Raw genomic sequence first — 16,618 nt, 5'->3', positions numbered from 1 at the left:
GAAATGGAAGTTGTCCTCCTACCCTCCCTCCCCGAAGTCTTGTGGGACACCTGACAGGTCCCAGAAGAAGACGGGGCCATTCAGGAAGCGCAGCGCTACTCGCGCATGTGCAGTGAGCACCCAGATGTGAAGCTGTCACAGCTGAGTGCCCACATTGAAGATGCCGGCCTCCTGGAATACAGGACGGCCAGTGAAACGGGCTGCGGCGGGGGCAACGCGGGATTGTGGGACAGGTGAGTGGCTGTTTTTTAAAAGTCAGCAGCTATAGTTTTTGCAGCTGCTGACTGTTATTTTTTTACAAAGTGAGTGGAACTCCACTTTAAGCACACTTACCCAGGAAACTGTATATCCCTAAAGAGGCCTGTAGAGCAAGAAATATATCCACTATGTACATCCTAGGCCCCTCTTAAAGCAATTTATCAGGCCATAAGAACACTCATCATCACACAAATTTACAAATGTGTTGGAAAATCCATGTGCAACAACCCAAAAGCTGTAAAGAATCTTCACACTCATGTAAGAGCAACTTTGTTTCCAAAACTACTTGGCACTAACCCCCTTATGCACTTAACTCTTTTCTGTTGATATGCATGTTTATGCACATACGCTGAAGATAGAATCCTCAATGTGCAACATGCAGAGAGCTGCTAAAACATCTATTTTAGCTTATTAGTGCTTTTTCTCATAAAGGTCTAAATAAGGAAATACATGGCAATTTTGCAATTATGCGCTTTTTTAGAAAAAGCTGAACATGATGCCTTGCAGGCACCCTAGCAATGTTAAGGGTTGCAGTGTGGGTCTTTGTATAATGATGTTAAATATTTTGTGTTCTAAAGATAAACACATGTCACTTGATTTATTACAGAACAAGCAAGCAGCCAGTGGAGTCATACTGATGTGCATACTGTGACCCAGAATTGTACTGAAGCCAATGGATTAACATTACAGTCAGGCAGCCAGCATTTTCACTGGGCTCCAAACACCTGAAACTCACGTGGAAATCCAGCTTGCCTCATTAATTTCTTCTTGGAAAGAACCTTCATTGCCTATAATACAAAAAAAAAAGTGAAAAAAAATAGGCGAGTTATAAACGTTTAGGATATTTCAAATCAAATTGTTCCATAATGCAGTGTTTATCAGAATGTAAGTAAAATAAATACATTAAAAACAATCTTTATGGAGTGTCCTACTCTTAGATATTGTCAATATGTCCACCACACATGTTCTTGAAATGGGCTCAAAATTAGCGGGTGCTGCAGCAGCTGCCATGACGGGAGACACCAAAGTTCAATGCACATATTTGCCAGCACACCACGGATCATCTAGTGTTGTCCGAAAATTTTACTGAAGAATGATCACGTCAAAAGTGCAAGAGTGACTGCAGAGCTCAATCTCAGTTTTCACAGGACTAAAATTGAGCTCTACAGCCATTTTTGCAGCAGATGTTTTATCATTCTGGGTCACAATCCTGCGTAATTTCCTTTTGTCTGTTTTCGGTCAGTTGACAATGTTGACCACGCTTATGCTTAGCAGGCGACGGTTTCCCGAAAACGGTTTATGCCGTCATAACCTTTGCTACTGTACTTTGCGACACAGCAAATAAGTTGGCAACGTCAGCCACAGAGGCACCAACAATTTGTACTCTTTGAAGCTCAGTAAGCTGACATGACTAGCAGCGCATTCAGTGAATGATGAAAGTGAGGCTTCCCACCTGTTAACTAGGTGTCTCATCACACAGCAGAAGCAAAAGAATGTTACATTACTTACATTTTCAACATGAAACATGTCACTTCACACCTGCAAAAATGTAGTGTTTCCATTTTTTTGTCTACCCTTGTATATTATGCAGTGTGTGTGTGTGTGTGTATGTGTATGTAATTGCTTACATAGTATGTGTTGTCATCTTCATTATATGCCAGCTTCACCACACCGTAGGAGCCCTGAAAGAACATAAAACAGAAAGTCTTACCTAACCGAACATAATGAACAAACACCTTTTCAATTAAAGCTTTTAATATATTATTGTGCGGTAAGGAGCACTGGCAGGTCATTCATTATACATTTCAAAATGGCAAAATGGCTGGTAGTGCACTTTACTGCAAGAAAAAATGGACCAGCACCTTTTTCTTTTAAATGCATGGCATGTGCAATGGGGTGTGCTGCAGCGTGGATGCATTGTTGATTTCTGCAAAAGCGCATTAAGGTGCCATTTAGAAAGAATGACACTGCAAAACACCACACATTAATGCAACGCCCTCAGGCTTATTTCCAGAGAGAAGGTTGGTTGTGGACCTCCTTCCATAAATGCAACTGTCAATGACACAAACAAAGTAAAAAGATGCAACATTTTGCCTTCACTTACTGCATATATGTTCCAAGTCTCAGACTCAGAAAACTAGAGGTCAACAGCCTTCATATTTGTCTCAGCACTGTAAACAATTTTGATATTTTTCCTTACACCCCGGTCAAACCAAAATCGTGCGACCTACAGTGAAGTCGCATACTTTAAAAGTCGGATAACAGGCTGATTTCAGGTGCGATTTGCAAGACATCTGACACAGACATTACGGACAATAGGGTGCGACTTGCCATGTGATTTGCAAGCCAAGTTGCTCCCAGTGTCACCAGGGTCTTATACTGTCACAAATATAAAAGACTTATTGGTTGCTGCAGTTTTGGCAATCTTACTGGAAAATAAAAACAATTGATGTGCATGTGCTTAATTACAATAAAAAGACTTTTTCTTTCATCTTACCTACACTGTATAGTGAGCTTGATATGATTTGCAGACTAATTTGTTTCTACTATGGCTGTTTTTTTAACTGGATTTTATTGCTGCTTGTGGTTTGTATTTACTTTGAGGGTGTGATTACACAAATACACACCCTTGACAACAAGATTAGTTGATTAAAATGAAATGTAGTTATTGATCCACCTAGATCATAAATTAATATATGCTGTGGCAACAGAGTAGTGTTGAAATGGTGCCAAAGAGAATGAAGAAGCAGAGACATTAACATTTGTCGGTGAAGGGACATAAAAAGGCATGGCATTATTCCGGCAGAATCAGAGCTTGAAAAAAATTTCTAAAATAATATCTTAAAGTGATTGTAAACCCTCATCTTGTAAAACAACCAATTCAGTTTCAAATAGAAGCAAAAGGCAAACTGTGTACATAATGGGAAGAAACATAATTTTTTAGAGTTGTCCCCAGCACAAAAAGTAAGGGGAAATCTTCCCAATAGTTGTCCCTGGGGCAGGTGTTCTATCTAAAGCCAGCCGCAGACAGATTGAAATTCAGTTCAACAGGAACCAGACAAATTTCAATTCATCTATGGGCAGGCTGATTGTACTGAAGTCGATTTGTCGACTGACTTCAGCGCAACCAGCCTGTTGCATTTTTTTCATACCGTTACTGTCACTGGCTATAGCCGGCAGCAATGATTATTATAAAGTCTGACAGTGGAGAAACCTCCCTCTGTCAGAATACAATAGCGCAGTGTGAGGGATTCAAGCAATTTTCTTACCTTAAACCTGTGGTTGAAGGAAAGAAAATTACATAATATATGGCCAGCCTAAAAGGCAATCCCCTCACTTTGGGATATTTGCCCTAACTTCCTGTAGCATCTCCGGGACAGGAAAAGATTGGAAATATCCACAATGGTACACAGACAGCAGAAACTAAATGACAGGGGTTTTAACCCTTCTCTACTCTTTCTTTGCCACAAAAAAATAAGAAAAAAAAATGTAAATACAGTATAAGCATGCACATTAATGTCTTCATCCCCCAGACTTTTTTTCTATCATTTGTATGTACATTTATACATTTGCTTAATTCATTTTTGGTGTCAAATTAACAATAATGCTTTGTACAAGAAACATAACTCAAAACATAAAATGGAAAAACTGTGAAATAACATATGAAAATAAAAATCATTAAAAGTAATTCGTTTTTTATCAACACCTTCTTCTTAACCCTAATATACATTTTTTAATTTGTATGTAAACATTTAAAAATTGTGTTTGTAGGCTTTTTGTGGCACTGAATTAAAAAGCTCCAGGGGAAGCCAATCATGAAACTCTCATATAAGCTTTAACATGCTAATATATTCAATTAATATGTTAATATATTCAAGTAATTTTTAATATTTTTAATCTGCAGCTTTCATTGAAGCAACCCTGGTGCTTTAAAATAGCACATATTGATCCTTCCATGAAGGCACTTATTCAGGCTCTTTCTGCTACAGTGTGACAACCTACTGTCTTCCAACTGTGCTCTTGAGTTGTTACCATTTTACATGGGATTCTGCTACAGACTACAAGAAGACATTTCAACACAAATTAAAAGGAGACATGGTCCACTGTTAGGAAACAACCCATAAGAAATGCCATGCAACCGATGCTGCATTACATGAAGACAAAAAGTGGCTGCAAAGAGTTACTTAAAAAGAAAGGTAATTGTTTAGGATACCCAATGCAAATGAAATGTCATTCAGTTGGGATATATATGTATTTTATCCAACTATAATTTCCATATGAACTTTTAATGATCCATGTAACTGGGAAAGTTTTATGGGTCTATCATTTGCCTAAATGCTTTGCGCTAAAAGGTCCCACATTCTCATTTCAGAAAGTCAGGAGCTATTATGGAAGTGATCTGTGATCATATCCTGAGGAGTGTTAGCGCAGTGGTGTATTTTACTGAGTAGTCTCTGGGCTCTGTAGATAAACTGCGAGAAACAGCATAGTTACATAGTTAATCTGGCTGAAAAAAGACAAAAGTCCATCCAGTTCAACCATAGAAAGAAGCAAAAGTTATAATCCTACACCCACAGTTGACATAGCTTTTATACCAAATCAGTGAATAAACTTAAGCCGGCCATAAACAGTTTGAATCATATACGGGCATGCTGAAAGTACCCAAGTGGATCGATGCATCAACTTGGGTACAACCAGCCTGCTGGATTTTACATGCGATTATCACTAGCGGCTGTTATAGCTGCTAGCAATAATCACGGTCTTCTACCAGCGGGAACAGCTTCCCCCACTGCAAGAACACAATGGCTTGGCAGGAAACCCAATAAGTGCATATTAATTGGTTTGTGTGAAAGTTATAGCATCTAAAACTATGGCATAGATAGTGGAATTTAGGCAGCTATCACTCTATACTGGTAAGGGCGGTTATCAGCAACTTAAAGTGGGACTGTAATAGTGTAGCGGGCAATCTGGCGTTAGCTGATGCTGGCTGGGAGATACACTAAATGACACTGACATCAACAGTGACATTAATACAGTGATCAGTGCTAATACTGTAAACTCTCACTGTACTAATGACACTGGCTGGGAAGAGGTTAACATCTAGTGGCAATCAAAGAGTTAACTTTTGTGCCTAACAAGTGTAATATGTGCTGTTTTTTCTCCACTGCTCTGTGTACAGAGCCATGTGTTTGTATTCTGTACTGTGATTGGACACAGCTGGTCAGCAGGTCTCAATCACAAATCATTGGTCAAAACTTGCTGACAAAATTACTTTGTGTTCCACCACAGCACGACCTGAAAGCAAGCTAGCAATATTTATTTATGTTGCTGAGCCTACAGCTGCCGCTCGGTCACAGTAAATCTACTGTGACTGAGCAGCAAGTAGCTAAATGACAACTAGACCCAGGAACAAAATACACTACACTGAAGCTTAGCATCCTAAGATGTGGTGGCTGCATTAGTTTTCTTTTTTTTTCCAAACAAAAAAATTGTCAGTGAAGACAGAGAATATTTGTTAACCACATGCCGCCCAGCCACTGTAGAAATACAGCGGCAGGGCGGCATGGCTGGGCAAAAGCACGTTTTAAAACGTGTGTTTTGAAAACAGGTAGGGGGCGTGCACGAGGCGCGCCGCCAACCTACCTGTCCCGCCGATCACAGCCGTGGATGTCAGTCGCCGGGTCACAGCCGGTCATTACCGCTGACAGAGAGCACAGCTGCAGTAGCTGTGCTTTCTGTCACTTCCCTGACAGCTCCAGGACACGCTGATCGGGACAAAAGAGTTTCTCTCTCCCGATCAGCGGTGTTCCCTGCAGTACACACCCCCGCCCCCTAGTAAAACACTCCCCTCACACAGTTAACCCTTTCCCTGAATAATAAACTTAACCCCTTCCTCCCCAGTGCCATTAGTACAGTGTCAGTGTTTTGCTTTTTGGGACTGATCACTGTATTGGTGTCACTGGGGATGTCAGTGACCCCAAGTCAGTACCCCCCAATGTCAGAATGTCCACCGCAGTCCCGCCATAAGTCGCTGATCGCCGCCATAAGTCGCTGATCGCCACCATTATTAGTATTAAAAAAACTAAAAATCCCAGTATCTTTCCCGCCATTTGTAAACGCTATAACTTTCACGTAAACCAATTAATTTACACGTATTGGTTTTTTTTTTTAGCAAAGACATGTCGCAGAATGCATTTTGGCAGAAATTTATGACTAAATTTGATTTTTAAATTTTTTTTACTGGACATGTTTTATAGCAAAAAGTCCAAAATATTGTTTTTTTTCCTCAAAATTGTCAGCTTTTTTTTTTATAGCGCAAAAAATAAAAACTGCACAGGCGATCAAATACCACCGAAAGAAAGCTCAATTTGTGGGAAAAAAAGGATGTAAATTTCATTTATGTACCATATTGCATGACCGCGCAATTGTCTGTTAAACTAGCGCAGCGCTGTATAGCAAAAAAATGGCGTAAATTGCAGTATCTATATCATAGTTTGTAGACGCTATAACTTTCACACAAAGCAATCAATATACACTTATTGGGATTTTTTTTACCAAAAACATGTAGCAGAATACATTTTGGCCTAAATTTATAACCAACTTTGAGTTTACTATATATTTTTTATAGCTGAAAGTAAAAAATATTGTTTTTCTTCAAAATTTTTGGCCTATTTTTGTTTATAGCGTGAAAAATAAAAAGTGCACAGGTGATCAAATACCACCAAAAGAAAGCTCTATTTGTGTGAAAAAAAGGACGTAAATTTTGTTTGGGTGCAGCATTGCATGACCGCGCAATTATCAGTTGAATTAGTGCAGCGCCGAGTAGCAAAAAGAGGCCTGGTCATTAAGGGGGGTAAATCCTCTGGAGGTCAAGTGGTTAATCTTGACAGAAGTACAGTAGGATGACAACCATGACTCTCTCCAGAGATACAGTGCAGGAGCGACATAACACCCAGTGACAGGAAGTGTGTTATTTGCAGGATTACAAGCTGAAAAAAGCAAAAGAAGCTTGAAAACTGTAAATTAATGCAGTCACCACACCAAGGACTAGTAACATGCAATATATTAAATTTTCGGTTTTGGATGCAGATACATTTTAAGCGAGAGAGAGAGAGAGAGAGAGAGAGAGAGAGAGAGAGAGAGAGAGAGAGAGAGAGAGAGAGAGAGGAATCTTCTAAAGCAGAAAATGAGAGTAAAGTAGGAAAGCATAGGCAGGCTTAGTGTACAAAAAAAAGGAAGGGATGCTCACTGTCATGCAAGGCTCAACCTCTGTGCATTCTGCTCTGCTATTAAGTTGTAAGTCATTCAGGAGGACCAAATCTCCTTGAAAGCTTTGAATTTTTTCATTAGTTATGGCACTGACCTTTACCCTGAACATGATCCTAATATTTTATGCATAACCTACTCAACAGCAATAGTTAGTGATTTCCATCTCCCATTATTGCCACCTTTGAGGCATGAAGGAAAAAGGGGATTAGATTACTGGAGGATTTTGGGATCATGGATTTATTAAAATATTCCAAGTTTCATTTTAGATTCCATATTCCAACTTCCATGTCTCTAGTTTCATATTTAATTTTCCATAGTTTGAGTTCCATATTTCATATTCTGAGTTCCATATGCTCAATTCCTTGTTCATTATTCAGAGTTCCGTATTCCAAATTCCATATTCTAAATTCCATTTTCCAACCCGTGGTTGAAGGAAAGAAAATTGCATCTAAGGTCTACCTTAGAAATTTGCACATCAAAAAAAAAAAATCACTGCAGTTGAAAATGAACGTTGATTTGACCCTACTGATTGGAAAAATGAACAAACGTTCTAAGGCTCCATGCACACGGGGCGTTTACGTAACGTTAGCTGTCATGTTAGTCACGTTAAAAACTTGAGTTTTTCAGTGTTTTTGTATTAACGTTTTGCCGCTTTTTTTAGCGTTTGCGTGTTTTAGAGGTTTTTTTACCAAAAAAAAAAATTGGGGGGTGTAAAAAAAAATCCAAAAACGCTGGTTTGCTGTGATTTACCGCGTTTTTCAGCGTTAGCACGTTTTTACAGCTAAAAAACTCCTCTAGAAACCCGCTAGTTCTGTTTTTTTTTTTTTCAGCCAAAAAACTACCCTGCCAAAAAACATTAATTACAGTCCATGTGTGCATGGAGACATAGGATAACATGCTGGGGAGTTTACTGGATATAGAAAAAAACACCAAAAGCCAAAAAAAAAAAGCTATAAAAACATCTGGTGTGCATGAGGACTTGCAATGTTCTTATCATGACAAATGTTGAACAAAATTATACTATTGTATACCCAGCTTTAGCGAATTTGAAATATAATCTACAGAGGAAATTGAAGACTTTTTTATGGCTCCTCTCCTTTGTTTGTTTTTAGTAAAATGATAAGGTAAGGATTGCTCAGGAACACAGAGCAACCACATGATCTTTGCAAATGAAACACAAAGAAGTCAATGGAGAGTTTAAAGTTTCAAGATCTCAGCCGGTCTCATGTTTTCATAGGGTCACAAAAATCCTTGTTGGCATCATCTTTCTATATAAAAGACTACATACACAGAGTGTGACTTGGATTATCATAAATGTACAAATCACTAGTTAGAAGCAAATGCACTCACCTTTCCAATTTCATCTTTTAGCTTGTACTGGTTGAGCTGCACACAGTCCTTGAAAGAAAGGAAGACAAATACCAAGTAACCACAGGGATGCAAGAATGCATTCTTTAGTTGTTGGATATTATTCTTCTGTATATTAAAAGAACAATTCCTGATTCAAACCACTCACAAATACAACTATCATGCATTTATTAAAGCAAAAGTATTTCTCAAACACTAAGGCTTGCACAATGCTGCCTAAAAACACAGCATTTTTAGGCATACAGGAGTTTACATTTATGTAAATGAAGACCATTGTTTTCAATGTGCCTATATACACAGGCATGTTAACATGCATTGCGTATAGATCAGTAAAAAAAAAACCAAAACATAAATCTACATTGTCAGTCAGTATTTTTACATGACTATGCCTCTTATGGGCAATGGATCCTCTTGAAAAAGTTCTGGGTGGACGAAACACGTCAGACATGGCCAATGGTGGAGATGTGCATGCTGTCAGAGACAAAAGGGAGCTGCGGCTGGAGAGTTATACAGAGCGGCGGCCTGGCTGGCTTCTGATTGTAGTGTTAACAGCAGAGACTCGGCAGCTCAATGAGATGTGCTCCTATATCACTTGTTTTATGAGTATTTTTAAAATGAAATGAATTAATCTATTTTATATGGAATTACAATATTGGGCTGCTCTTTCTCTTTTGAATTTATAGCTTTGTCTGGATGAGAGCTGTGGTGTATTGAAGGAGAAATCTTATAAGCGTGTAATGCCGATCTGTTATTAGAGAGGCAAGGAGATATGAGTTGCTCTTTGATGGGAGTGGGTCACACAGCAGAGAGTGAACATTGATTCAATTTTGTGGAATGAAGAAACACCCCTTGGAGCACTTTTTTGAAAGCTGAACTTCATTATATGAACACTTTACTAATTGAATTTGATATTTATATACATATATATTTCCTTATTTGAGCATGTTTGTTTCATATAGGTGTATGGAATTGATTTACAATGGTTTTAAAAGAATTGATTTTCATAACACCAAGTTTTTATTGCACGTTATAGATTTTTACACAGCTACACAGTGGGGATTGACATTCGTTTTTTTATTACTTTTTATGGATTTGTATTGATTTTGTGTATATAGGTTTGGGGGTTATACTACAGCTGCAGGGGTAAGGATTTAGTTATATTATTGGTGTGGAGTGGGGACATGTCTAATTAAGAAATATGACTAGTCACAGTGGACAATAACTCATCTGTTATTCCAATGTTTTGCTTATTATAAATAGCCACCTTGAGCACATTGTCTTTTGTATTCTTCAGCTTTGGTGCTACACAGATATAATAGGAACGTAGCCCACTTAAACAATTGTGGTACGTGTGTGTGTGTGTATATCTATCTGTATACATCAGTTCTAACATGGGTAGTTTTAGATTCGTTTGATGCTTTATTTGGAAGAATTTAAAAAAAAAAGGGCTTAAATATTCCCTACCTGAAAACCCGTAATGTTAACACGGTGAGACTCTATTGTTGGTCTCCGTGGCAAACGTGGAGATGATTGCGGTGACGTCACAGGAGAATATGGAAGAGATGGGTAAATATATCGTCCATTCATGCCTAAGTTATCGGTTGGAGACTGAGCAGATGGGGAACGTTCTTGAAGTGAAAGTTTTCTATTGGTCATGTTGAGTTTTGCTTTCTGATCTTTACTGTCCTTTGGAAGCCCTTCAATGTCACCTTTCATACATCCACTTTCAGTAAGTCTATGAATATCTGGTTCTTCTTTACAGCTCTCTTTGTTTTCACCATCCTGGTGGTCTGTTTGTCCATTCTGACCATGCTCCCTCTCAGATATGCTGGAATCATATTCTGTAACCACGATAACAGATTCCATTCCTAGCTCTAAACTCAGTGCTGAAAAGCTACAAACAATGTGAGGCTGATTTGTTGCTTCATGGTCATCTTGCAGTATGGACCTCTCAGAAGAAGTCCTCTTGGACACGCATGATGACATGGTGTATGACCCAGCTGCATGCACTTGCTTAATGTGCTCCCATTGGAACCTGCAAAAGAAGTAAATACAAAAATAAAGTCTGCAATCAAAAAGTACAGAATATGTTGGTAGCAAAATTGGATAATTCAAGAGGATGAAAACCGGTCAAGAAGAGATTGGAATGAAAATTCACAACCACTACAAGGCCACTGTGATTACTTTCATTTATCAAGCTTATTCATATATGGCTGGCTTGACTAAATCTGGCTTGACTAAATCAGCATGTATTTTGGAATGCCCCCCCAAAAAAATCTAAGACCAAAAAAAAAAACATTCAATAACCTCTGCACATAGCCAATGATCCATTATGATAACCATTTGCTGTCACTGGTAAACAACTATGCACAAGGATTCCTGGACAATCAGATTCTGAAACATCCTGTCTTCACATGACATGCACAAGCTCTTTTCAAACCAACTGCTCATAAATTGTGTATAGACTATGTTATCTGACCAATAATCTTGTGTCTTTCAGACAGGCCCATTTTAACCTCTCTCAGGGAAATAAAGATTGGACAGGAAAGCCTGTCAATTTATCAGATTAAGAGCACTGATGTTCTGATTCTAGTTCCCTACCAAATCAGCAGAATCTAGATGCTGGGATCTGATCCAAAGAGACTACAGAAAGGATCCCAAAAGTTTAATTTGATAATTAAAAGAATACTAGATATCTACCTGTTAAAAAGCCACATTGTAAATCGTACAAAAAATTACATTATAAAGATCCGGCTTTCTAGTTCTTGAATCTATGCAAACAATACTCAGTTGGTGGGAGAGGACTGAACATTGAAAGGTTTTTCTTGCTCCCTATCCCTACTGGATATGCTGTCTCTTTTTAACTGCCCCAATGACTGGGCAGCAAGCAAGAGGAATCTCTACGGTGGGCACTATCCTAAGCAGGGATGTTCGATACCTATTGCCCAACACCCAGGACATGCAGTTCCGGGTTCCGGGCAAGAGGTTTTTTTTTATTTAGCCCTGCTGCGGGCAAGCAGCAGAGTTTAGAGCCAGCAGTTGGCTCTTGTAAAAGCAATCCGAGCGGCTAACCAGCCACTGGATTGCTTTTCCAAGCAGAGGGAGTGGACGTCCCCCCCTTCCACCACCATCCACATCTTTATCAGGCTGTCCAGAGGTGGACTGTCCATTCGGGATCCATTTGTCCCAATCCTCCACCACTAGCGGACTCTGGAATCCAACAGCTGTGATTGGTGGCAGAACAGAGGAAAGTGGCTTTAACAGTCTCACATCATGAGGCAAGGGTCTTGCCTAGCTGTGCCAGGGTTCCCAAAAGTGGCTGGATGCTTTAGGAGCAGTGTGTGCCGACGGCGGTAGGCTGGGCTGTAGTGTGCTGGTCTATGTGGATGTAGTTCACTGACAGAGCAGCGTTTATGATAAGTGTGTACAGGGTAGCCGCAAGGACTGCTCTGCATAGCGCACTCCTCCTTCTCTCCTGTGTCCTCTCCTCTATAATTGCCCAGGCAGCAGCCAAGGAAGTGGCAGCAAGCTTGGCTGTCAAGTAACCAGAGAGCCAGCTATTGCTGTAGGTGGGGGGGGGTAAATATGTGGGGTATGATGTGTGTCCAGCCGTCCTCCTCCACCTACCATTGTGCAGGCTTAGTGCCCAGCCATCCTTCTCCACCTAACACTGTGGTGTATCAGCTATTGTCCAAGTGCTTCCATGTGCGAGGGTAACCTGAAGGGAATTTTTTTTCTCCTCATTAGGGCCAGCACATCATTTACTCTCTCAGCAGATGTGCTTCTGCTGAGTGTTAAGAGATTAGGATACTCTACTTTCCTGATTAGCACTGAATTGGTGCTTGTCACACTGCAAAGTCTCTCCCCTCCCTGCTAGCCACGGGGTGTGGTGCTGGAGACCAGCAGGGAGGTGAGGAGGAGATAAACAGCACAATGTTAAAAACGTTAAAAGCCACCATAAAGCCCATTTAGTTTTTAAAGCCTCATACATTCCTAAAAGCAACTCTGCCAAATAAAAAACATCACCACTCCTTGCCATTAGTAAAGACCTTATTTGAATACAGTTTTGTTCAAAATTATTTTTTATCAGGACAAGTAGATTGGGACTCCGATTTAGTTCCTTGGACAAGTATTTTTTTTTTTTTTAATTTTCACACCCCTGCTAAGGTTTTAATCCTTCACCATGGCTAACACTGGTCTTCAATATTATTTTTCACTACTCCTGCTATTTTACCTCTATATTCATTGCCCAGCCAAGAACCAAAAACTCAACATTTTGCATTTAAAAAAGTCCCTGAAAAGATGTGCCTCTGTCCCATAGGAAATCATGTTAAATGGACTGCTTCAGAAAAGCATGTAGAGCGTTTTTTATGCATTTTACATTTTATTCTGCCCAGCAACAAGTTGAAAAAAGAAAAAAACAAATGCAAAAGAGCACTGCAGAAACGGATCAAACACAAACTGCATAGGTGTGAACCAGGCCTAATTCCTGCTAATGAACTGTTCCAGGTCCAACCACTTTGGAGGTCTTCCTATCAAATAACAGGTTCAAGAATTTAGTATTTCTAGAAAGGAGGAAGAACACAAGTGTGAGAATATTTCTATATTTTAATACAGGCAGTCATAAACTATGCTAGATTCACCTTTCCTGTAACAGGTCTACTACATGTAGAGCTTTTGCAGCTGTCATTTTACAGTGTTTCCCCCCTCCCATACCCTCATCAATGACTTGTATCAATACTTATGGTGCAAGTATCCATGTGTTACAAGAGCACCCACAACCCCTTGCATTGATGAAAACACCTGCTGTAATATTCTTCGGGCTCCTGGCTGTGTCAGCAAGTCAAAGAGAGTGCTGAATGCTCAGCAAGAATTTTAGGTAGGTGTTTGGGACGTGTTTGTTCAGAGTTAGCTATGAATCGCTCATCCCTGGCTAACGGAGTAATTAGCTCTAAAAGGATCTGTAGAACTAACTGCTGGTATGAAAAAAAAAACTATCCCATTTAAAACTTATATTTTACCTACCCGATGCCACAGTCACAATGTGATCCTGCTCTCCTTTTCCATTAACTTTCTACCGTCCTTCTTAAGGTATGGAGGCAACACTTCCAGTGGCTGGTGTGACGAACGTGGGTGTCCGACAACCGCCCTCTTCACCGGCTAGTGACAAAAGACTGGTCAATCTCAAACCGCGTTGTCACTCACGCAACAGTGGCACTGTTAACCCCACACTGCACAAAGATTTTCCAGTTTGCGGGACCACAATTTAGATGCCAACAAACTGAGAGTAATTGTTAGTTAACCATTGCCCTCCAGATAATACTTTAAATTGTTGCAGATCCTTAGCTTGAAGTGTTGACCTCTAATGCACAACATAGGAAATGCAGAGGCAGCTCAGATACGGAGAGGGTTGAACAGAAAAGTGCAGTCATCTTCTAGGTTAAACCTAGCATTACAGACTCCTTAAAGTGGTTTTAGCTACTTGCCCTCCAGAGGAATTACCCCCCTTCCTGACCAGGCCATTTTTTGCATTACAGTGCTGCGTTACTTTAACTGACAATTGCGCAGTCATGCAACACTGCACCCAAATTAAATTTCCATCCTTTTTTCCCCACAAATAGAGCTTTCTTTCGGTGGTATTTGATCGCCTCTGCGGTTTTTATTTTTTGAGCTATAAACAAAAAAAGGCCGACAATTTTGAGAAAAAAACCCCAATATTTTTGACTTTTTGCTATTAACCTCCCTAGCGGTATGATTATTTCAGATTTTTGGTGCTGAAAGCGGTACCATTATTTTGCATGGAAATATGTAGTTTTTTTATTGTAGGCTGTAATTTTTAGGAATAACTCACTGAAATCTGTCCGAACAAGAGTCTATTAAACATTCCGGGTATGATAAAATTTGAACCACGAAATCATAAATTATAATTTAATAAATAATCATAAAAAATAATAATATAATAATAATACATTTAATTCAATAATATAATCAAACCGAAAACACTGAAATTTGAAATAGAGCGCCAAGTTCGTACATTGCTGAGCAAAGTCCCAAAATCGTTTTCAGTGTCTGATGACGAATTTCCCCCACGAATCATCACTCAATTCTGCAAGTGGTTCTGATTTACTATCGCTGTTCTCTAGCTGGTCTAAAACCGCTTTTGACCTAAAGGGACATTTTTTGGACGCCATGGATTTTTCTAAGTTTCCAGGCAGAAAGAACAATCAAAATGCAGGCAGGGCACAGGACAAAGCACTAGGGACAATATGTATGTGAAATGGGTTGAAACAGCAATGTTTTACTGTGAAAAATGTGTTTTGAAAAAAATGACATTTTTTAAAATTTTCAAATTTCCCGCCGCCGCCCGTACGTCCCGACGTCACGGGGACCGGAACACAGAAGCCGGATGCCGGCATCAGCCGGAGGACATGGCCGGGGACGCTTCAGGGGACACATCGTGGGAGCGAAGGACAAGGTAAGTGCTGCAGGGACTCCCTATGCAGCGCCGCATGGTAAGCCCGAGTGTAGCTCGGGGTTACCGCTTTTGGTACTAAAACTCTACCCCGAGCTACACTCGGGAATACCGCCAGGGAGGTTAACCTCCCTAGCGGTATGATTATGTCCATATTTCTGTGCTGAAAGCGGTACATTTTTTTGCATGGAAATATGTCGTTTTTTTATTGTAGGCCTGTAATTTTTAGGAATAACTCACTGAAATCTGTCCGAACAAGGGTCTAGTGAACATTCCGGGTAGGATAAAACTTGAAACACGAAATCATAAATTATAATATAATAAGTAATCGTAAAAAATAATAATATAATAATAATAAATTTAATTCAATAATATAATCAAACCAAAAACACTGAAATTTGAAATATAGCGCCAAGTTTGCACATCGCTGAGCTCAGTTGCAGAATCGTTTTCAGTGTCTGATGACGAATTTCTCCACAAATCATTATCACTCAATTCTGCAAGTGGTTCTAATTTACTATCGCTGTTCTCTAGCTGGTCTAAAACTGCTTTTGACCTAAAGGGACGGTTTTTGGACGCCGTGGACTTTTCTAAGTTTCCAGGCAGAAAGAACAGTAAAAATGCAGGCAGGGCACAGGACAAAGCAGTAGGGACAAAATGTATGTGAAATGGTTTGATACAGGAATGTTTTAATATGTAATATTCATTTATTAGAAAATTACAATTTTTAAAATTTTTCATTTGCCGCCTGTTCCGGCCCCTGTACATCCCGACGCCCGCAGGGACCATTTACTAGTAATGGCAGCAATCAGTGACTTATAGCAGGACTGCAGGACTACAGCAGGCATTCTGACACTGGGGGGAGCTGACTTGGTGTCACTGACATCCCCAGCGACAACAAAACAGTCATCAATGCTAATAAAAAGCACTGACACTGTACTAATGGCACTGGGCAGGAAGGTGTTAACATGTGGGGCGATCAAAGGGTTAACTGTGTACTATTTCACATTATGTGCTGTGTGTGCTTTCAACTGTAAGCACACTGCTTTGTATGGCTCTGCTATGCAGAGCCATACAAAGCAGTATGCTGGAGCTGACAAGGGAGAGAACTGTGTTGTTTATACAAAGTTTTCTCCCCTGTCAGTGATACTCGGCGATCGCCAGGTGTCGGCGGGGAATCACTGGCCAGGACCCAGTGATTGACAGCAGAGGCACACACCCCCTACCCGGAACTGCAAAATCATGTATATA

The 16,618-nt window shown here is 39.9% G+C and overlaps 1 protein-coding gene across 2 annotated transcripts in view; it reads right to left on the bottom strand.

Moving 5' to 3' along the window:
- The window catches only part of CAMKK2 (calcium/calmodulin dependent protein kinase kinase 2), a 180,863-nt gene that overhangs the window by 98,752 nt on the left and 65,493 nt on the right, over positions 1-16,618 (bottom strand). For both annotated transcript variants that reach the window (XM_089676527.1, XM_089676534.1), the window contains exons 2-5: positions 10,360-10,930; positions 8,878-8,925; positions 1,887-1,940; positions 995-1,046 (exon numbers count right to left, since the gene is read on the bottom strand). In XM_089676527.1, the coding sequence (XP_089532653.1) occupies positions 995-1,046; positions 1,887-1,940; positions 8,878-8,925; positions 10,360-10,930 (725 nt within the window). The remainder of the gene's footprint in view (positions 1-994; positions 1,047-1,886; positions 1,941-8,877; positions 8,926-10,359; positions 10,931-16,618) is intronic.

The sequence above is a fragment of the Staurois parvus genome, unplaced genomic scaffold, assembly GCF_062004578.1.
Source record: "Staurois parvus isolate SC_StPar_1 unplaced genomic scaffold, SC_StPar_1.0 ptg000014l, whole genome shotgun sequence".
NCBI classification, from domain to species: Eukaryota; Metazoa; Chordata; class Amphibia; order Anura; family Ranidae; genus Staurois; species Staurois parvus.
The sequence above is the reverse complement of the archived record's forward strand: the minus strand, read 5'-3'. Positions and strand labels throughout refer to the sequence as shown.